The sequence below is a fragment of the Telmatherina bonti genome (assembly GCF_933228915.1).
Source record: "Telmatherina bonti genome assembly, chromosome: 10".
NCBI classification, from domain to species: domain Eukaryota; kingdom Metazoa; phylum Chordata; class Actinopteri; order Atheriniformes; family Telmatherinidae; genus Telmatherina; species Telmatherina bonti.
Window position 1 is genome coordinate 8,173,097 of NC_136628.1, and position 24,039 is coordinate 8,197,135.

The 24,039-nt window shown below is 40.3% G+C and overlaps 1 protein-coding gene across 2 annotated transcripts in view; it reads right to left on the minus strand.

Annotated features, from left to right (window-relative positions):
• Positions 1 to 8,217: 8,217 nt before the first annotated feature.
• rabep1 (rabaptin, RAB GTPase binding effector protein 1) overlaps positions 8,218 to 24,039 on the minus strand; it is a gene marked incomplete at its 5' end in the record, with an annotated part of 55,468 nt that continues 39,646 nt past the window's right edge. The window contains 6 exons of one of the 2 annotated variants that reach the window (XM_079247174.1): positions 8,218 to 8,538; positions 9,903 to 10,019; positions 10,153 to 10,251; positions 14,066 to 14,121; positions 20,625 to 20,636; positions 20,779 to 20,968. In XM_079247174.1, coding sequence (XP_079103300.1) covers positions 8,437 to 8,538; positions 9,903 to 10,019; positions 10,153 to 10,251; positions 14,066 to 14,121; positions 20,625 to 20,636; positions 20,779 to 20,968 — 576 coding nt within the window. In that variant the 3' untranslated portion in view covers positions 8,218 to 8,436. The remainder of the gene's footprint in view (positions 8,539 to 9,902; positions 10,020 to 10,152; positions 10,252 to 14,065; positions 14,122 to 20,624; positions 20,637 to 20,778; positions 20,969 to 24,039) is intronic. The other variant, XM_079247175.1, reaches the window with a different exon arrangement.

The following is a 24,039-nucleotide window of genomic DNA, read 5'->3' on the forward strand; positions in this document are numbered from 1 at the left end:
ATTGTTTTGTAAGCCAAAAGCAAAGCTTTAAATTTGATGCATGCTGCGACCGGAAGCAAGTGAAGTGCGATTAGCAGTGGAGTGACATGAGCTTGTTTGGGTTGGTTGCTGCGGCATTCTGGATCATCTCCAGAGGTTTAACAGAGCACACAGGCAGACTTGCCAGTAAGGAATTGCAGTAACTGAAGCCTGAACCAAAAGCTGAGTTGTGTGTTCTGTCAGGTAAGGTCTGATTCTCTTGATGTTGTAGAGAGCATATCAGCAGGTACAGGCAACCGAGGCAACATGGACCTTAAAGGTCAACTGGTGAAATGAAATTAAAAATACTTTATTAATCCCCAAATGGAAATTCAATATTGTAGTATATAATTAGCTTGAGGAGGTCTTGTTCCGGAGGCTGATGGCAGGAATGATCTTCTGTATCTTTCAGCCTTTTTTTTTTTTTTTTTGACCAGAGGGTTATAAATAAATGATACACAAAATGTCATATCTTCACTCCTACAAATTACATAAAAGAAACAAAAACAGACAAAAACATCACATTACTCACAAGTCTTAGTTTTAACACCATGCCTTAGATTGGCTTTAGAAAATTTTTAAAATCAAATTCTATATGAAATTGTCAAATTTGAAAAAGTTCTGAGGATCTGCCTTTATTCTTATAATAAATTGTGTCAAGTGTAAGATAGCTTGACAGCTCATTCCACCAAAACTGGGCGTTCAGGTTCTTTCCACAACAAAGTTATACATTTCCTAGCGGCCAGCAAGGCAAGGTCTATATATGTACATTGATATTTATTCCACTTGTCAGACACACTAGTTCCCAAAAGACATAAACGTGGGGACTAAGGGACAGTTATACATTTATGACTGTAGCTTTCAGTCTTAAAGAAGAAGCCTCTCACTGAACACACTTTGTTGTGTCATCACTGTGTTGTGGAGAGGGTGTGAAGAATCCCCCATCATCTTCATCAGCTTGTGCAGCTTTCTTCTTTGGACAATCAGCTCCAGCGGCTCCAGAGTTACTCCAAGCACAGAAGCAGCTTTCTGGATCAGTTTGTTGATTCTCTTCAAGTCTCTGGTTCTGATGCTACTACCCCAGCAGATGCTGCAAAGCTGACTGCACTCTCCACAACAGACTTATAGAAGATATGCAACATTTATTTATTTGACCATATTTAATATTTGACCATTTAAAAGTCTGATTAAAAGCAATAAATGATCAAATCTTGCATTTAAAATATCTTATTTCTTTTGTCCCAAATTAATTCATTTCAGTCTTTTGATAGACCAACTTAAATAAATTTATGAAGTAGAAACAAAATTCAATTTCAAAAGCAAAAATACACTTTTTGTGTCTTCGTTTGGGGGGGGGGGGGGGGGGGGGGGGGTAAAATTTGATGTAAAATTTGATGGCACTTACAATTTTTGAAGATTATACAATCAGCAGATTAGCTCAAGCTCCCCTGTCCCGTATGTTTTATAGGCATCTTTACTTTAACACACCTAATTGAAATAAAGTGCTCGTTAACAGGCTGCAAAGAACTGATGAGGAAGTTCAATAATCTGGAAGAGGAACATGTCTAGAACATGCAAGGCAGGGGGGGCCTGGGGACCAGAATTGAGAAACACTGGGTTAGGGTGTCAGGATTGGGTATCAAATAACAAAAAAACAATAAATATTATAGTCCAAGGTTGTCAAAGGCTGGTGATGCAACATTCAGATGATTCTGGTATGTTGGAACAATGATGCGTCAAAAAGTTGCAGGGAAGTAGATATCAAAAACCAGACTTGGGCACCTCTGACAGTCTTTCCAGCCAGGGACGGGTTGTGATTCATTACTTTGCACAGTTTCATCAGATATTTATCAGTAATAATCAGTCAACAACTTGTTTAGTTTTGTTCAATGAATCAAATTAATTATATTAATTATATATATATATATATATATATATATATATATATATATATATATATATATATATATATATATATATAAAAAACAACAGTAATAATAAGAGTGTTTGGTAATAATTCAGACAGTTAATAGATATGCAATTATTGTTACACTCCAGTGTTACACACACAAACACATACACACTACCACTAATAACAAAGGGTTATCTCATATTTTAGTTAATATATGAACGCTGCACGTATCATTTCAATAAAAATGTCCTTTTTTCCCTAAAATACAATAAATTAAAACACAGTCATTTATTTTTAAATCTTTTCTTTTAAACTAATACTTTCCGTCTCTTTATATACAGACTTGAATGGAATTATGAGCCATAAACAAATAAAAATTAGATATCAGGAATACGCAAGGAAGCAAAGTCAGAATTTACAAGTAAACTCCATTCTTGAAAATGATATAATATGTAGATTGACTGGTGAGTAGTATGGGTGTCATGATGAGGTATAAAAGGAGCATCTACTAAATGCTTAATCTTTTCATGCAGTGGTGGGTTGGGGTTTATTATTTTTACTTAAATCCATCAGATATTCAAGTCAAGAACTCTTATTTTAAAAAGAAAAACATTTCTAAATGCAAAATTACAGACAAATTTGGTCTTTCAACATCTACAACACATATCATGAAAAGATTCCGAAATTCAGGGAGGCCTCTAGGCCAACGTCAGACTACTGATAACAGAGTGAGTTTTGAGCCCTCAGGCAGCAGTGTGTGAAAAATATGTTGCCACCCTTATCAATATATCCACACAGACATGAAACAGTGTCACACAAGCAGCAAATTATTTATTAACTCTGCACAAGACCAGCATGAACTTCACCAACTGGATTGAAGTTACCATCTTTCAACTTTTTTTAGTATGTTGTTCATTTTGTTTTTGAAAACAGAGAAGCTGATCAGTGAAATCATTGAACCCATAGACTGTATATAAAAAGATGGACGGAGCCTCCATGACGTCAGCCGTAGGTTTCTGATCTCACTGGGAAAATACGAATATGGGCAAAGAGGTGGAGCTGAGAGGGGGATGATTGACATCGAACGAACTCCGAGCTTTCGGTAGCTAAAAGCTAACCCCAAAATAACAGGAGCTAACCAGCTAACGGAGGTAAGTGGGCTAAAGCTAAGTCATATTGTTAACCAGCTAAAAACCGCGGTTGTTCTACGTTCTTCTGACTTGAAGCCGGAGATCGGGTACCTGTCAATCAAAAGGACACGCCCCTAAATATGCCAAACTTCGAGACTAAATTACTTTTAAACGGGCGAGTTAGAAAAAAAATCACTCCCCCCACAGTTGTCATGAAGGTAAACCTGACCTATTAAACCTAAAATGGTTTTTGAACCAGGCTGTAAACATGTTTATTTCTGCTGTGAAGTCGGTCTTTTTAACATGGAAGTCTATGGGGATTTGCTCTGTTTTGGAGCCTCTAGTGGATGAAGGAGGAACTGCAGTTTTATGCACTTCTGCATCGGCTTCACTTTTAACCGCCGGAGGTTGCCGCTTGATTGAAACACTTCTTTGGATATGTGCACAAGCAGACATTAATGCAAGACTGATTCTACTAAATATGTCTTCCTTCCTCATTTTAACTTCAGCAAGTCGCCTTCACGTCGACGTGATGACTTGCTGCCATGCGATTGGCTGGTTAGATGTGCTAACAGGAAACTGAGCAAGTGTTCTTAATGAAGAGGATGGAGAGTGTATTACTGGTGCAAAATTAATTAATTCATTCATTCATTCAGTCATTTATTACTGGTGCAAATTTACCAAAACAATTACAAGTTGCTTATTTTGTTTTGTGGTAATTTCTGGATTCCTTTTTCGGCGCTAACTTGCTAAGTTCAGGAGCATTTTCACCAAACTGAGAAGTCACTTATGGAGCCACATAAACATCTGTTATGAAGCATATAAATCAGTAATATGGACAAGATGGTGTTAAAAAAACAGCATTTACTGTAAAAACCGTGATGATTGCTTCAGATTTTAGGCAAATTCTTCCTTGTTTAGTGAGAACTTGTTTATTGAACATTTTAGTGTGATTTTCTGGAAATCAGCACCTTAAATCTACAGTTTTTCATGCTTAATCTGCAGGCTGAAATTCAGAAAATGTTTTAGTAAATACATTTAACAATGAAAAGATTCTTGCTTGTCTTTGGGTCTGGAACAGATGTGACACAAGTTCCTCTGAAAACGCTTCAGTAGGGTTCCCTCCATGATGCGTGGTGCTGACCTCATCTTCCAAAACATTCAATTACAAGATTTATTTTATAACAAAATGCACGTCATACGAGAAAAGTAAGCAGTTTAAAAATACAGCAGAGAAAATATCTAACCAGCCAATCACATGGAAGCATGTAGACACGGTGAAGGCGACCAGCTAAAAATTAAAACCGAGCTTCAGAATGAGGAAGACAGGAGAACTGAGTGACTGCAAAGGTGGCGTGTTATTGGTATTTACTGGGATTTTAGCACACAACCACCTGTAGGGTTCACAGAGAAGGTCTGAGGAAGAGAAAATATCCAGTAAGCTGCAGATGTCTGGACCAGAATGCAGCAGAAGACCACCGCGGGTTCCCTCCTGTCAGTAAGAACAGGAAACGGAGGCTACAATTCACACACCAGAACTGGACAATAGAAGATGGAGAAACTGGTCTGATGAGTCTCCAGTTCAGCTCCACATTCACATGGTAGGATCAGAATCTGCTGGAAACATCATGACAACATGGATCCATCCTGCCGTCAGGATCAAGGCTTCAGGCTGCTGCTGCTGGAATGGTGGGGGGAGGTTTTCTGGTCCCACTTTGGTCCCCTTAGTACCAGTATGACATGGTTTAACCAGCACAGCCTACCTGAGTCCTGCTGCTGACCATGTCCATCCCTTTCTGAGCACAGTGTAGAACAGGGATCCTCAGTCCAGGTCCTGCAGGCTTTCCAAGTGTCTCTCCTTCAACACACCTGATTCAAATCAGTGTGTATTAAGCAGATATGTGCAGAGCTTGTCTAATTCTGAGTCAGGTGTTTGATGGAAAAAATCTCGTGATTACGATATTGTGAGCCTCTGTAGAGGACAGATACTGGTTGTAGAAGTTTCTAGTCTCCTGCTTCAAAGTGTCGCTAGAAAGCAAACAACTGCAAAGGCCATTACAACCCCCCCCCAGGAGATTGTTGTCGTAAACATCACTCTGGGGGTCCTGCACCAAGAAGTTGATGACGATGTTTCCAGAGGGGGGTTGAGGAAAGGAAGGTATATAAGGGTGTCATTCTAAGTTGATTGTTCACTTTGTCCACAGGCTTGGGCCACGGTGTTGGCTTGTGTGAACTCCTAGCAAATAAAACTTTTGTAAATTCTCAAATATCTGAGAGTCTGTCGCTCATTGAGAGATTTTTCTCCTACATTGTTCCAGCAGGGACACTGCAGGGCACCGGGCCTCAAGGACCTGGGTTGAGATCCCACAGTGTAGCATCTTCTGGTGGAAACTTCCAGCAGGATGATGCACCATGTCACATCATCTCCACCATGACGATGAGTTCACTGTCCTCCAACGGCTCCACAGTCACCAGATCTCAGTCCAGCAGAGCAGCTTTGGCACGTGGTGGAACGGGAGATTCTCATCATGATGCTTCATGTCAACATGGAGGAAAACCTCTGATGAATGTTTCCAACATGTTGCTGAATCTGTGTCACCAGGAACGAAGGCAGTTCTGGAGAAAAAAAAAAAGGGGTCCAACTGGGTACTAGAAGGTGGACCTGATCAAGCGGAGGGTGAGTTTATTATGAATCACACCGTGATGCTGCGAGACGAAGATCTAAGCAGGAAAACCACAAAACGACGACACATTCAGTGGGCAGTCCTTTATAGTCAGTATTGTTTAAATGTCATGTTGTTCATCATGCCACTCTTTCATCATGAATACAATTACACCAACATCCCCTCATTAACTCATCTTCATGCCCCCCGAGGTGGTAAAACAATAATCTCCCAGGAAACACACTTGTCTCATCTCTTCAGCTCTAAAGTCCATCCGACACGGAAGTGACGTCTGATCACGATGCTTCGACTGGGATCGGCAAAAGTGGAATGATAAACGTTGCCCTAAAGCTCAAACTGTGCACTGGAGTCAGTTTTTACTGCTAAACCCAAACTAGCAGAAATGTTGAGCTTCATGTGTTTCAGAGACAGATGGATGAGTCCAGTCAGCACGTCTTCTTTCCACCCATCGTCCTCCTCCAACACAAATAATTACACCTGATATTTAGATTTTACTTCAGGATCTGAGTGCAGTTTATTTCTCATGAATTCATAAATATGTTAAAAACTAAGCAGCAGGAAGCACAGTGAGAGCTTGTAGGTCATCTTTTCCAAACATTCCCGGGATTCAACGTACATTTTATTAAACAGTCCAACGCATTCGGAAGGAAATGATTCATTAAAAATAAACTTTCTAAGCATGACAGCAACAAAGATTTAGTGAAATTAATGCAACATGGGTCGTTACCGGTGCAGACATTAAAAATGGAAACTCACAAAGCCGCAGCAGTTAAGGCCTTTTGAGAAAGATCGTCCCGAACGGCTGACGCAGCTTCGTGCATTCGGTTTCGCTCAGTGCGACTGGCGGTCCGGCTCTGGCGGTCCGGCTCGCACCGTTTCATAAAACACTGCAAGGATCTGGCATAAATACAACTCAGGATATTTACAGCAGACACAACAAACAAGAAACACAGGCAACAAAAATAAAACAGAAAGAGTGTCCTGAAAGCAAACGGTGCGACTGCAACGCAGCCCGCAGAGCCGAGACCCCCGCCGCCTTCATCTGGGGGGCGATTCCAGTCAGCCAGCCGACAGACACACATCTGTACAGGTGCAAATCTGATCTATTTCTGGTTTTTACAGCCTTGATCATCAGTGGAAAACAAACAAACATTATATTCTAAACAGTTTCTCACAATTGTTTCTCCTTTTGTGACCAAATTGACTCGAATCAATACTTCAAAATATCAATAAATACACCAAGAAAAGAAAACAAACAAACGTGTGTCTACTGATTAATTGTCACGATCAATACAACCCCCTTTTTCATTGATTTAGCTGCTTGTCAGGTTCATCCTGGGTAAGAAACTGGACAGGAGAGCAGAAGCTGTGCACGCGGTTTGAGACTCTGTGGCTCTGATAACTCACACCTAAGATCAAAACGAGCCACAGAAAAGCAAAGGACACTTATAAGAACCCAGTTCGTGAAGAAAAGCGGTCCTTATTTACCCAATCAGGGGCAGGTTTCGCTCTACAGAACCTTCTCAGACGGATTCTTTCATTTGGAGAAAAGATGGAGGCATTTCCTGACTGCGACCCAGACGTTGCACTCAGTATCGCATAAAACCCCACGTAGCTCGCACAGCTGGTCGTTTCTTCTGCAAGGTTCACATGAAACCTGATTATTCTGTCGTCATACCGACAGATCTGATCATGTGATTCTGATCCACAACGATCAAAATGAATTTATTCTGTTGTGTCGAAGAGAAACTTTCCTGCAGGTGAGTTCACAGGGAGCAGAAGTTCTTCTAGTGAAGAATGACCTGGTTCAGACAGAGAAAACTGCACTGGGGGGGGTGGCTTTTGTGCTCTTCCATTATTATCTAAAAAAGTTGCCACATGGAGCAAAACGTGCATTAAAATCCGTTTCTCCTCCTGTGTGTTTCCATCCTGATGCCTCGCCCTTCTTTCTCTCCTAGAAGTTTCATTTAGCTGAAATTAAACTGGATTAAGTAGTGTTTTTAAATAGAAATAAACCCACAGCTTCAAACATGACCGATGTTTCCACCTGTATTTGTACACTTTTAAAAAAAAAACACAAAAGCTAGAAACTGAGACCAAAACAGAAACCAGAGTATTGCTTCCATCGTGTTCATTTCCTTGGTTTTTTTTTTACCCCTGTTCGTTTATGTGCAAGTGTTTTCCATCCTTCACCGAGTCTTTGTCACAGGGTGCACGAGTTAAAACACCGCAACGCAGAGGGAAAATGTCAGAAAAAGACCAAAGAGGGAAGAAAATTAGGAAAAACAACATGGAACAAACAAGCGAGTGGAATAAGGAAGCGATTTAACCGCTCTGAGAAGGAGAAAGAGAAGAGAGGCAGCAGATGAAGACTGCTTGACAGGACGACAAACCTTTTTTTTGGTTGAGCTAAGATGGACGTATCTAGAAACAAGACCCACATGGGGGGGGGGGGGGGGGGGGGGGCGGGGCGCTTCCACTCCCTCCATCCACTCACATTCACTTATTTACATTTTCTTTTTCCTAGTAGTGTTCTTCCATCTTCTTTCCAAAAACTTTTTAATGTACGCAAAAGGCCGCGAGCTCCTCGTGCCACGTCCTTGTCCATCCGAGCTATTTCGAGGTGGTTATGGGGAGGGATGACCATGTGATACAGGAAGAGGGGAACGAAACTGCAGCCAGTTCAGAGGCATCATGTCTCTGGAAGCTGGTTGATGTCAGTCAAGTTGGTGTCATTCAGAATGACTTTGATTCGATCCAAAGAGTCTGCCTGTCGTATCCGCTCCAGCTGGACCTGAGGACAAACGCAAACACAAGGACATCAAGCTCACCACGGTTTTCAACGATCATAAAAATAAAGGGAGTGATTATTTTTCTCTCTGCAGTTTCCTCTCCTGCTGTCTTCAGCTGCTAATCGAGCGTCTCTGGCGTTGCAGCGCTGTGCTGTAAACTCCTCCCACAGCCGCTTTGCTTTCATTCAGACACTGTTGCCAACTTGCCAACTTTCTCGCTAAATCTGGAGACTTTTTTTGTTAAAAGTGACAAATTTAGCAACTTTTACTGGAGTTATTAGAGACTTTTCTGGTGTTTTGGCGACTGACTTGAAGGCACATATTGTTCTGCAGTTACTGTAAGGAAGGAGCAGCGGGAGCCTCTCCCGTCCTAAAGCACTCCCAGGCGGCCAGTCTCAGTCGGCTCCGGCTGCAGGTCAATGTAGAATAACTGCAGTAGGTTGTGGAAGTTCACCTAAACATAGTTTATACCGTTGTCAGGGAGAACTGGCTGCATTATTTTCCTATACATAGTTCCGCGAGTTAAACACTCTAATGTCCCTCCGTTACGGGGCGTTACCATAGCAACGCATTAACCAGCTGGTTCAGATCAGCCGTCTTTTAACAGGTGAATGAGAGAAACGCGCTGCAGCCTGACAGCGGTTGTTTGGTATAAAACCTACATCCAGGCCAACGTAAAATAGTTCCTATATAAGCGGTAAAAGCGGATTAAACAACTCGGAACCGTCCATTAGACGGTTATAATGTACGACACGGAGTCTAGAACACCACGACGCGCAGCGTTGTTTATAAATACTGGATAATTGTATTAAATAATCAAGATCTCAATTGCAGTCAAAATAATCGTGATCATAATTTTATCGAGCAGCCCTATCACAACCTCTCATATATCTGAAGATGCAGAGCTGAACTTCCCAGATGGGAAATAATAAAGTATATTATCAATAATTATTATCTTTAAGATTAAATTTGCACAAGTAGGAAGCGATCTGATCAGATTAAGAAACCAACAACAGAACCTTCCTTCCACAGTGAAGGTCCGCTCCACACTGAAGACAGTTTTGTTCAGTTGTTTTGTAAACAACTTAACAGCTACCAACCAATCGTTTGTCCTCTAGTGGACAAACTGACTTGATCAGGGCAACGTAAAAGACGCGTGGTAGTATGAGGACAATGTTTAAAACGGAAGTTCCCATTCATGCAGGTAAGGAAGCAGAAACGGGCCGTAACACTGATAACCTTTTCAATTCAATTCAACTTTATTTATATAGCGTCAAATCACGGCAATGCCATCTCAAGATGCTTTACAGACAGAAAAAAAGAACATAATGAAAGCAGATAAACATCTAGTAAACGTCCTCCTCACCTGAAGCGTCTGGGAAAGCTTGACAAAGTCCTTCTGAACCTGCTCGCTGACGTCCAGCTCCGTCTGCAGCCGCTGGGCTTTGTCTCGTTCATCCAGGACCTGACTTTCTAGCGCGCTCTACAGCAGACACACAAGACTGAGGCTCAGATTTCGCTCCTCCTGCTTGGCAGGTCAGACGCTGAACAGCAGCCAGATGCGCAGCAGATATTACAACATGCTGGATGATGCTGGATGTGGTGATTCTACAGACCTTTGCAGCAGTGAGCTCTCTGAGGTGATGCTCCAGGTTGATCCTCAGGCCCTGGATGCTCTCCAGTGTCTCAGTCCTCTCTGCCAGACTGTTCTGCAGCTGCATGGACAAGACGATACGTCAAGGATGGTGCAGTTTATTCAGTTATCAGCTGAAGGGCAGGTTCTTCTTGTGACTACACTTACACAGTGCTGATTCATCACTACAGCTGTGATAAAGCAGATAATGCTATCTGTAAATGATTCCTGGTCATCCTGGACAGATATAGATTAAATATTTAATCTCCTCTCATATTGTGTCATAATGAGCTCCTTTTTACTCCTCGCTGTTTCCTCCCTCGCTCATGAAATGGAAGTGATTGGTTGTTTGTCTTTAAGTGTGAGGCTGATGGGCACTGAAGTGATGCTGACTGTTAGCAAAACCTCCAGGTGAGTCTGAAGGTTGATGAGTGGTGTTATTAACCAGATAACCTGGACAGAACCTCCTTCTCCTAATAAATCTAATCATTAGAAGAGAAAAAACCTGTTGTAGTCATTTTTAATAACTAAAGATCTGACTCAGCAGGTGGATCTGGAGTCTCAGGTGACTTGCAGACGCACGTCGTGATAAAACAGATGTGCACTTCAACGTGTCGTGTCAAATTGTGGAATTCGTTACAGAACATGTTGAAGATGTTCGCGAATATTTTTCAGTGTAATTTTTTTTTTTTTTTAATCAAAGTAGAAAATTGAGGGTTTATGAACTTGATGAATGATGATATGATGTGGATTATAAATGAGTGTGTCAAAGATGATTCTTTTAGATCTGAACGCAGATTGTCAAGTAATTAGCTGACAATTAGGGGCAGCTACTATATTTTTCTTCTGTAAGTGCATTTCGATGTGCTTTTTATTCATTTTGTTGCGATATGAGCCGCTGCGCAGACAAGTGCAAACGTGTGTTCAGTCTACAGCATCCTTTCAGAGACATCAGCAACAGAAGCAAATCCGTCTAGACTCTCACTTGTTCTTGATAGAATGAAATGAATAAAAAATAGTTTCATTTCCTCCTGATGGGAATTATAACATTGCGATGCAACCTGCAATAACTTTAAAAGTTAAATTTTTGTATTTTAATGAACGACAGCAAACAGATTTTTCTCAAACACGTTTGAGCTCACGTGTTTGTTGAGTCATGCTGAGCGTTCGTACAACTCGCTCTTTGAAAGGAACAAATTCAAGTTACAAAGTTTTTCATGGATGCAACGGTCTTTGTAAAAAAAAAAAAAAAAAAAAAAAAAAATATATATATATATATATATATATATATATATATATATATATATATATATATATATATATATAAGAACAAATTTGTTTCTAAGAACGGTTGGTTAATCAGGAAATTTCTGTGCATTTATTTTAATCCAAACGTCACCAGTCATGAGAAGTATTCACACTAACAGGAAGCGAGCTCAGGACTTTCAGACTAAAAGCTGATAAAAGCAGATCAGAGGCGGCAGCAGCAGCCTTCGTCTGACTGTGTGACTGTTTTATGAGGAGAAACAGGCGAGTTTATAAAGCACAGAAGAAGAAACCTGATAAAGATGTTCATCTAAAAGAAATGAAAAAAGAAATGAACAGATTAAAACGGGATCTTATAAAGCTACAGTTAGAAACATGGAATACAGAAAAATGTTTTAGTAATTAAAGCAAAATCAAAGAACTAAAAGACACTGAAAGAAATGAAGATTAAGATAAAACACAAGAAATTAAAAGACTAAAACATCACAAAGAAAATACAATCGGGGGAAATGAAGGGGTTAAAATCCATTAAAAGACAGAGATGTATAATTCTCATTCTGCACTGAATACCGAGGAGTTAAAATGTGTCCTAAGAAGAGATTTAAATGCGAGGAGGGTGAGGCCCAGTGTGACCTGGCAGGATTGAAAAGGGTTGATCAGCTCTGGCTTTTTAGCCTGGATTTATGGACCAGGTCTGATCTGCAGACCTCAGCTCATGGAGGTGTAGTCCCAGCAGGTCTGAAATGCAAGTCGGTCGATCTAACAACCAGAAACAGTCAAATCCAAAGCCAGAACAGTGAAGCCAGGGTTGATGTGGTCTGGAACTACGTTTGGATTTTAACCCAGAAGTTCCAGTCAGAAAAGCTCGGAAAATATTTCCTTCCTCTGATTTACAGGAAGATTTCCAGGAGAAAGACCATCTGGTCGGCTCTATTTCTAGAGGAGCAGTTAATCCATCAGGTTTCGTTCTGGCTGCGACCGTACAGGAGGAACAGACGTCTACAGCGTATCAGGAGGAAGAACATGATGAAGAACGTAGCCAGTGGAAGTGACTGAGCTCAAACAGCAGATCCTGACTGTCGATAGAAGGACTTCATGTATTAAAAATAGCAGCGGATGAAAGGAAAGCAGAAAGACACGCTAATATTTAGAATATCTGCCGATGAAATCACACAGAGGTTTTACCAGGATGGTGAGCTTTACAAAGGATCGCTCTGGAACGTCTGGAGCATTTCAGGACTCCAGCTCAAAGTGAAACCAGCTACAAACCTCACTGAAAAGAGGTTTTGCTTCCCTGTTATGTTCCCTGATCAATAAACACTCAGAAGCATTCATAGGACGTTCTTTAAAGAGGAAACGGTTTCCAGATTAGGAAAAAGTGGATATGTAAAGCTCTGATAAAGTCAGGCTTGGTTCTTATAACTATGTTGTAAAAATATTTGGTTTTGGGAGTGTAAATACGTAGAAGTTTAACAGTATATCATGATTTAATGTCAACAAACAGAAATTTATTCTCTTACTTTTCATGATTTTAAAGCTCAACATCCAGATGTGATTCTGTCTGCTTTTATTTTTCATCTAAATGTCTGACTGGTCATGAAGAAAAATTATTTTTTTGTGATTTTACATGAATGGAACTTATTTTTCTACTCTTTTACCGCTCATTCCAACTCGTAGAGAAGTTTGAACCTTTCCCAGCAAAACCATGCGAGAGACAGGAAGACCTGGACAGTTCCCCAGTCCATCACAGACACAACTAATGAATGGAAGTGATTGCATTAAAGCAGCTGTGATAATGTTTCATATTCATCCCTAAATCCAATCAAATGGAAAAGGATGACGTGTCCTCTCCGGGTTGGAAATAAGGTTCTGACCCAAATGGAGGAGTAAAGGAAGGATGGAGAGTAAGATTGACAGGCTGCTCTGTCTGCTGTGATGTGGAGCCAGACGAGGTGCTTCAAGCATCTGGTCAGGATGTCTCCTGGATGCCTCCCTGGTGAGGTGTTCCAGTCACGTCCGTTCCTGGATGGAGACCCCTCGGAATACCCCCAGACTAGCTGGTAGAAGCAGCTAGTGAGACAGAAGCCTAGGCTTCTTCCTTTGCCAGCAGCTGCCATGACCCGACCCCCGAACCCCTGATAGCTAGCAGAAGGAAGGGACAGATGGATGGATGGGTGGATAGATTAATGGATGGATGGATGGATGTTGGACCAACAGACAGACGAATGGATGGATGGATGGGTGGATGGATACATGGATGGATGAATGGATGCATGATGGGTGGACGGACAGATGGATGGATGAGTGGATGGATGAGTGGATGGATGGATGGATGGATGGATGGATGGATGGATAGACGGGTGGATCTGTGCCCATCTTTTAGGCCTCTGCTTGACAGCACTTCCTCACAGTAAAAAGACTTTAAACATGAACTGGTCTGATCTCAAACGACCTCTTTCATATTTCAGACACATGATCCAAATATTGATCAGTGAAGCTTTAATAATCAGGACAGACGGTGGTCTCCCCAGACCTCAGAGGACTAAACAAGCAGCAGATAGATCAGAGAAAGCTGATGCTCAGGTTACATCATGTTTACCGTGTGTGGAGACGGTATTTGGTTCACATACCTGCTCCTTCTCAGTTTTTATTCTCTCCAGCTCCGTCTTCAGGCTGGAGAAAGAAGCTGCAGGAAGGAGACATCATTAGAGGACCTCACAGTGCTCATCTGAATCTCAAAGCCTTGATATTCTCTCTGGAGTCATTACTGGGTCCCTTCAACGTTCTGAATAATGCAACAAAGCTGGTTGGCTTGTGTTAAACACACAGTAAGAGCCAAACCCTCAAACTGGAGCTGGACTTGGAACAACAAGCTCATAAAACTTTTAATGACTTCACCAGTTAACTGGTTAAAGAACCAGAGAAGCAGATACACAGTCAAACATTTGAAGATTTACTTTTTATATCCTTTTAATTTAGCCCAGTGTGTTTTTTTCCTTTTTAAGAATTAATCAGTCATTAAAACAGAAAATCAGCTGGTAGTACAGTAAACAATCTGTACATATCACAGCTGCTAATGTTCTTCACTCACCTAAAAACAGAACAAGCCATTTACTTATGACATTACACCATGTTCCAGATGATTCTGCATGTAGACCTCAGTTTATTTGGGTTGTAGTTTTTCTGCTTTGCTTTGTGTTGTTTCTTTGTTTAGATGACGGACAGAACCTCAGACAGGTTTGATCTTTAGTTTCCAGCTGAGCTTCATTCACAGGAAACTACTTAAGGAGGTTGTTCCACATTATTAACACAGTCCCAGTTTCCAGGCAGTCTGGGGAAAAGAAGGATCTTTCTGTAGTTTGATAGAAACACTGACATTTCCATGAGGATCCTCCAGAGGCTGCAGTTCTACATAAAGCTGGATCTGAAGCTCCTTTAACTAATGATCACACAGAGAAACGTCTGCAGAGCGATCAGAAATTCATGAAGACTTGTTTCCAACCATCCAGAGCTCCATATGAAGCTCCGGATGGTTGGTGGATGGACACCATGTCCCAATAAGACTAAGGTGGAGTGATGTTGTGGGCTGGATAACTGGGACTGAGATGGTAGGACCCTTCATGGTGGTCTCTGCTATATCTGCCCAGTTTCTAACTAATCGCGTCCTGTTGTGGTATAAAAGTTGCTTCTGCAGTGAAGACAACGTTGTGTCCCAAGATGCAGGAAAACCTGCAGGATCTTTGGTTGTTGATGGTATAAAAGGAGGGGAAAACTCATGGTGGGACCAGCATCATCCTTAGAGGGTGGGGGGGGCAGTACACCTCCAAAAAGGATATTCTGTTTTCCTGAATAAAATCCCGACTAAAACTATCCATGAACTTCCAGGTTCAGTGATGAGAGAGACGTTAAGGTGATATCCGAGACGGTTTCCATGGTAACACGGAAAAGGCTCTTATTTAAATACTTTTTAAATTGTTTTCAGAAAAATTGTCTCCTAAATTATGCAAAAATAAAACATTTTCCCTTTTTTTACAACCTATTTAATGTTCATGCAGAATAATCTGGAACAATGATTTTTCAATGTTTTTATCCTTTGAAATTATTTTTGTTATTATTAAAGACTTTAATATCAGTTTTGACTATTAAAACAATCATGTTTACATGAATAATTCAGAAGAAAAGAACAAAAGAATTTGAATGCAGTGTGTTAAACTTCTCAAAGGCAATTTAAATCACATTTCATGTAATAAACAACTTTTATGTAAAAAAAAAATCAAATAAAAAAGTGAACTTATTATATAACAGAAAACACTGAACAAATTAGGCAACAATTTTTATGATAAACAACAAACTAAATGCAGATAAAAATCCTCCTTCTGTAAATTACTGCAACACAAATACTAGTTTATATAACATAAAGAAATAAAAACAAACAAAAACCCAGAGAGACAGGCTCTGATAGCTGCTTCGGAGAGGGTAAAACCCAAAGAGGAATGAATCCCTTATCAAATCTGCCTCTGTGGTAAATATAAAGTACATGTTGTATGAATAAGGCTGTTTTAATTTGTTTTTATTGGTTTTTATTTGTTTACGGCTGCTTTGTGCTCAGCTCGTCGTTGCTGATGACAAATGGGTCTCAACAACCTTATCCCTTAAACAACATTTAAAAAAAAAAAAACTGATGTAGAGCCAAACTCCAGGACTGGTACTGTGACGTTAACATTAAAACACAATCTCAAGGTGGGCTGATTCCCTTTTTAATCAAAGCAACGGGAGCCAATCAATAACAATTTTTAAATGTTCTAAATGGATTATTGTCATAATAACTCAATGGCAGAAATGCAGCTGTAAAGTGTAGCAGGAACATAAAAGTAACGTGTGCTTCTGGACACTTTAGGAGGATGGACAGGAAATCCGTCCCCATAAAGTGTCCGGGTGGCAAACAGTAAACAACAGAGGTAGCTGGAAGCTAGCAGCTAGCCTTGCAGCTACTTATTTCTTCATCGGGTTTGAAGGCTGGAAACATTTTGGTTTTTATGGACATTAAAACAAACCAGACCTGGACAAGACTCGCCGCACATGGAAGTAGATTAAAACCAAAACAAAATCTAAAAGTAAAACTACAAACATGTAGCGGGCCCAGTTAGAGGAGTTTGTTGTTCCTGACTGATGCTAACACGTTTTTCCTGAAGATTATGGGAAAACATTTAAAGACAAGATAAAAACATGCTCAATATGTGTTGGATTTGTTTATGGGTTCACATAAATAAAAGGCAGTGGAGATAAATTAGTAGTTTTATTTAATTCTTTGATAATGCTGATTTTTGTAGATTAAAAACAAAATAAATGTATAAAACTTTCATTTTTTTCCCCCCACATCATTTTTCTTGATTTCAATTAGTAGAAAACAACCCAGTAGCAAGGCCACCATTCTGCTGCTATAATACCCAAGAAGAAAAGTAAAAAGATCAATGAAAACAATAAAAATGATCAAAAAAAATTATAATGGATTTTTTTTTTTTAATTTAAATTTTTTTTTTTTTTTTAAACAAAAAACTGATTTTAAAATTGTGGAGCAAAATAAAATCCAGATTTTCGATTTTTTTATCCGATTTTCCCTCCCCTATGAATTAGTTTGGTTATTTGAATGAATAGATAGTGAATAGAGTAGTATAGAAGTAGCCACAGAGGGAGGAAATAACCCTTAATGTAGAGAAAAAGATGCATGAAAATTGTTTTATAAAATTTTAGCACCCTGAATCATGATTAAATCAAATTGTGTGGCATCTAAGATTGCACACTCCTAATACAATCACTCAGTAATCGAACTGAAGTGTTTGAAGAGGAACAAAAGATGCTATTTATATTATCTAAAGAGGAAAATGTTCTATAGCAGCCGGCTTTATGGTACTGCAGATGTAAATCAGCATCAAACCAACTCTGCTACATGGATCAATCGGTGACATTTATTTTTGAAACTGTACCTGATAAATAAATAAAAGAAAATAAAGATAACTTAATGGTGACGGGGGGTTAAACGGGGAGGAGGGGTGCTATAAGAGCAGAACCCTGGACTAATTGAAGGTTATGGAGGGGATTGTGAGGAAGACCAAAAGGGAGAGAATTACAGGAATCAATACAGGAAGTGACTAAGCTCTTAAAATGTATGGTGGTGGTACGGAGGGAGGGGGGGTGGGGGTGGGGGTGGGGGGGTGTTAATGATGCACTGATAGAAATATGAGAGATGTTATTGATGGAGGACTGAAATGGGATCTGACTCTCCAGGATTATTTCAAGACCTTTGACCCCAATGGGAAACCAAGGGGGTGTCGATGGTGAACTTTCAATCAAGACGATCTGGTTCATGTTAGGGCTGGGCGATATGACAATATTTATCCTTTAGACTATAGAAAATGTCAATCATTTCATGTGAGGCTCCATTGTTTACGCCAAGATAAGGTGCTTTACTGCAGTATTTTACATCAAGATGCGCTTTACAGCACGCTGCAATATATAAACAAATATGGAGGAAGACGGTAGCAGACGTGTTTCAGAGCAGGATAATTCACTAAAAGATGACCAGCCAACCCAAACTGATGAGATTGTTCATAAAAGAGGGAAATTTCTGTTGCATTGATGCGGTTTGGATATTAAAAGACCGACGTGGAACCGACAACAAACTAGCTCACAGTCCCAACAACGGACTCCGACACAACTAACTAATTTCATCACCTGCCAAGAATCAGGATAAAGAATACAGAATAAAGTCAATGAGCAAAAGCAGCGTAAAGTGGAGGCGAAAGCTCATAATAAACTCCAGACGCAAACGCTGCAACAGGTATTTACCTTTGAAATGTCATACGGCCATAGTTCCCCCAGATGGAAGGAGATCACATCTGACATATAACTGATGACTGACACATAATTACACAGTTATATATGGTTATATATATTGTTATGGGGATATAAAATGAGCTTTATTGGGATATGAGATTTGGTCATATCGCCCAGTCCTAGTTCATGTTAGAGATTTTATGATTATAGACTATATAATAGACGTTCTACTGAAGTCGTCCAACCCATGTCAAACAAAACTACACTTTCATCTTCATGTTGCCTTAATTTAAGATGAATTTGATTTAATCCAGTAACTGAACATTAACTTTGCTGCTGGTTGCCCTGCACAGTGACTCCTCCACAGAGTCACTCCACATTTTTGTACAACCAATAAAAAAAAAAAAATCAAAGAAGGATGATTGTATCTGTTTGTTTAGAGAAAATAATTCCAATTCCAACAAGCTTCTAACACATCAAAATAAAGCAAGCGCAGCTAAAATTGAAGCTTATGTGGAAGTGGTCCTACGAGGTCCACAATCCAGCAGGTTTAAATGCATCCTTTCTCCAACACAGCTGATTCAAATTAGTGATTGTTTGTGCAGAACCTGATAGGCTGTTAGATCCAATTAATTTAATTCTGGTGTGTTGAAGCACAAATTCATGGGAAACCTCTTAGATTGTGGCCCTCATAGGACCGAGTTGGAGACCTCTGCACTAGGACCTCCGAAACAGAGTGAATCCCCATAAACTCCCATGTAAAAAAGACCAACTTCACAGCGGAAATAAACATGTTTACAGCAGAAATAAACATGTTTCCAGCCTGGTTCAAAAATAATTTTAGGTTTAATAGGTCAGGTTTACCTTCATGACAACTGTGGGGGGAGTGAATTTTTTTTTATTTTTATAACTTCTCTATTCAGAAGTAATTTCATCTCGAAATTCATCATATTTAGGGGCGTGTCCTTTTGATTGACAGGTGCCCAATCTCCCACTTCAAGTCAGAAGAACGTAGAACAACCGCGGTTTTTAGCTGGTTAACAGCATGACTTAGCTTTAGCCCGCTTGCATATAGCTGGTTATCTCCTGTTAGCTCGGTTAGCTCTTAGCTACAGGCAGCTCGAAGTTCAGTAGATGTCAATTATCCACCATGCCACTCACAGCCCTCCTCAGCTTAACATCTTTGCCCATTTTTGCATTTTCCAGGATTTACAGCACACGTAACACTGCCAAGATGGCGACAGTGGGAACAGCCCAATGAGCTTCAATTCTGCTTCCATAAAACTTATATTATTAATTAATTCCAGTCATTTTTATTTTGCTTCGAGTTCTTTTTTTTTTTTTTAAATCCTATTTCTTTTAAATTTTCTCTTTTATTTGTTCATTTTAGTGGAAAGTCATGTTTGACTCTCCACTTCAATGGAAATTTAATTGTTTGGTGCAACATTTTGTCTTCAGGAACTGTCTGTAAACCACGTTTCCCATTAAAAACAATAAAGTAAATGACTCGTGGTTAAGGGCAATGAATGAAATGTACACTGAAATATTTATCTGTATCAGTTAATATTTACAAAATAACAGTTGCATCAAGACAAAACAGTCTTAATGTTTATCTATTATTAATTACTTTATTCATTTTAATTTTTAAATTATTTGTTGTTATTTATTATTATTTCGTTTTGTTATTGTTATTATTATTTATTACATTATTATTATTATTATAATTATTTATTTTTCATACATTTATCATTTATCATTTTATTAATGTTAATGTTATAAATCTAAATATTTAATTTCCTGCTCAGGATTATCATTTCCTGGTTATTTCAGTTTCCACAGCAGGATTACATCATTCTAAATGCAGATAGTTCTTCTTTTCATTTATAAAAATCCATGATGTGCCACCCCAATGTCACCATATCTTCATATATCCCTAAAACACGACTGATTCATATGAGTCAGGTCTGTTGGGACAGGGACACATGGAAAACCTGCAGGATTGTGGCCCTCGAGGACCGGAGCTGGACACCCCTGGACTAAACGCTGTTCAGGAAAATGTAGAATTTGGTAAGGGATTCAGACTCCAAACAGGAATGAGGCTCCTTGCAAAGCTATCAAACCCCATCCTCTGCAGCGGTGTTAGCATACAGAACTCCACTAAATCAAAGTAATGTATATGTTACTACCAGTGCGGGGGGGGGGGGGGGGGGGAGACACACGTTCTAAAAGCTGTTTGAGACAACGTGAGGGGGAGAAAAAGTAAAGCACTACATGGTATCCTCGCTGAAGCCTGATAACTATGCTGTAAACACACACAGGCAGTTAATGTGAGCTCGTTCAGAACGGTTTTCATACCTTCCAAGATGTCTGGAAGAAAATGATCATCAGAAGAAAACAAAAGCAGAAAAATGTCCAGTAAATAAGGAGTAAATTTCATCTCTGCGGCTGAAGCTTAACTAAACATGACTTGTTAGATTTACATCCTGTCATTGATCAGTTAATGACTCACCTATTTCCTCCTTACAGCCCTCGATCTCCAGCTGCAGAGTGTCCTCCAGGTTCTCCTTCAGACACTGCTCCGCCTGGATCTGCTCCTTCAGAAACAGGATCTCTGCTTTCAGCTTCTCCTCCATGTGGTCTGCGGACGTCCGCAACGCCACCAGGTCCTCTCGCAACCGCACCACCACGTCCTGGAGCGCCTGGAGAAGAGTCACGCAACGTTACAGCGTGCAATCATCATCATCAAGACGGGAAAAGAAGGAAGTTAAACCTGTCGTGCTGCTTAACGCATCCTCACATACCAGGAGCAGAAACTTTCACACCAAATGGTTTCAGATCATCAAAAATCTTTCCTTCCAGATAAATCTTCTAGTCAGGTCTGGCTTGGTGACCCTGATCCATCGCTTTAGTCCTGCTGCCACAGGTCGAGGCTGCTGGGACACGTCCCATGATGCACTGGGCTCCTCTCTCCATGTAGAAACATCTGACGTTGTTGTGTTTCTTCTTTCCCAGCAGGGTCCTGGATTAGAGTCATGCAGCTTGTTGACCTTCTTTCATGACCTCTCCAACCCGTCCAGAAAGACAAACCTCCGTCCTGGTTCTGATGGAGGTTTTCCTTCATGGTTCTGGTCATAATTTTACAAACTGGTTTATATAAAGACAGTTATTATAAATAGGACGAAGGTGGATCATACTGGATTTGTTTTATTTGGATTATAATTGGACTGTAATGAATAAAGGCCCTTTTCCATTACTACCAGCTTGTCTCAACTTGGCTCGGCTGGCCTCGGTTTGTAGGGTTTTCCACTCGGCTTTTGTACCCGTTAACCAGTACTTTTTTTTTGTAACTCAGTCCAGGTTCTAAGTAAGCTGAGTCGGGTTGTGTGTGATGTCGCCAGAGCGCATGCCGTTATTGGTCAGGGGCGCGGCCAATCAGAGAGCAGGGAGTTCGCAAGTTGTTTACATTACGTGACTACCAATGGTACCAAAGGAGTTTCCAGCCGTGTCGAGAGAAGCTGAAAAAGCTCAAAAGTGACTATCGGCATGCCAAGGACCACAATGGTTGGAGTGGATCAAACAGACGAGACTGGAAGTGGTTCCAACAAATGGATCCAATTTATGGTCAGCGACCGGTGAGCCACAGACCAAGTAGCAGATTGCCTCTAGGTCCTGTGTTGCTATAGAGCTTGTTGTGCACAACACTGATGTCACAGTGATTTCACACAAACCCCGCCCATTTTAGACCTGGTACTAAACTGTAATGGAAAAGAAACCGGACCAAGCTGAGACGAGTTAAGTTGAGACAAACTGATACTAATGGAAAAGAGGCAATAGACTGAATTGGACTGGATCGGTAAAAAGACCTTGAGATGACTTTGTTGGAAACTTTTGCTGTATAAATAAAACTGAAGTGAAATCAATAGACACATCAGGGTTTAATGTACACACGGCTTCACATGACGTGTGCCAGCACAGCATTTTTGTCTGCTGGAACACGTTCACGAAACCAGAGCTCTGAAACTCCAGATGTTCATCTAAACTCCATCAAATACATCTGTGATGTTATAAAACATCTTTAGTTTGTAACCTGAGAACAAAAAGTTTACATAAAGCAGCATTTTTAATGGTACGATAACAGTTTCATGTGTAAGAATTACTGACACCTAGTGGTAAAGATGAGTATAGCATAGGTGTATGTATGTATGGTGGCTGCCAGTGGCCAAAATCCACCAGATATCCATGTTTTCATGTGCACATGGAGGAGCCATGACTGCACTGCAGGTGATGTGAGCGCCATCTTCTTCTATGGTGCTTTAAAGGCGCAGTGTTCAAATTTCAGAATTGTTTGTCCATTCAGGGACACCGTAATGAAAATAGTGGCAGCTGCCATGTTTGTGGACCCACGGGAGTAGATAAAAATGTTTCAATCTGAGAATAAAATCATAAAAATGATTCTAGTGAAGTGATTTGGTTCCAATAGAAACACCGTTATTATAGTTTTATGTCATTTACCTTATTTTACACAATGCACTGTTAAATGATTTATGTCCGAAACACATTCTGTTACTGCTGTCTTTATTTGAAATATTTTCAGATTAAAGAATCCATCTTTTCGTTCATTTTCTCTCCTCTGACCTGATGATCTCTGCTGAGTAGTTATAGTGATCTAATGACATAAAATCATAGACTGTATATCAAAAGATGGGCGGAGCCTCCGTGACGTCACCCATAGGTTTCTGAAGAGCTGAATTGAAGCTCGGTGGGCGGTTCCTACCATCGCCATCTTGGCAGCATCATGCGGGTCGCCTTGCCCGGAAAATACGAATATGGGCAAAGAGATGGAGCTGAGAGGGGGCTGTGAGCATCATGGTTGATGATTGACATCGAGCGAACTCCGAGCTTTCTGTAGCTAAGAGCTAACCGAGCTAACAGGAGCTGACCAGCTAATGGAGGTAAGCGGGCTAAAGCTAAGTCACGTTGTTAACCGTCTAAAAACCGTGGTTGTTCTGCGTTCTTCTGACTTGAAGCGGGAGATCGGGCACCTGTCAATCAAAAAGACACGCCCCTAAATATGCCGAATTTCGAGATTAAATTACTTTTAAGCTGGCGAGTTAGAAAAAAATGATTCCCCCCACAGTTGTCATGAAGGTAAACCTGACCTATTAAAACTAAAATGGATTGTTGGACAAGGCTGTAAATAAACAGGCTGTTTATTTCTGCTGTGAAGTTCGTCTTTTGAACATGGGAGTCTATGGGGATTTGCTCTGGTTTGCAGCCGCTAGTGGATGAAATGGGAACTGCAGTTTCAAGCACTTCCGCATAGGCTTCACTTTAAACGGCTGGAGTAGGGTTGGTTGACATGACCGGAATCTCATATCCTTATACAGCTCATTTTATATCCCCATAACAATATACATTATGATGTAAAATAGTTTGTGTAATGTTGTGCCAGCCATCAGTTATGTGTCAGATGTTCTTGGCAATAGCAGCAGTGATCTCCTTCCATCTGGGGGAACTATGGCCGTATAATGTTTTACAGGTAAATACCTGTTGCAGCGTTTGCGTCTGGAGTTTATTATGAGCTTTCGCCTCCACTTGACGCTGCTTTTGCAGCTTTTGGTCGTTGACTCTATTCTTTATTCTGTATTCTTTATCCTGATTCTTAGCAGGTGATAAAATGAGTTAGATGTGTCGGAGTCCGTTGTTGGGACCGTGAGCTAGTCTGTTGTCGGTTCCACATCGGTCTTTTTATATCCAAACCGCATCCAGA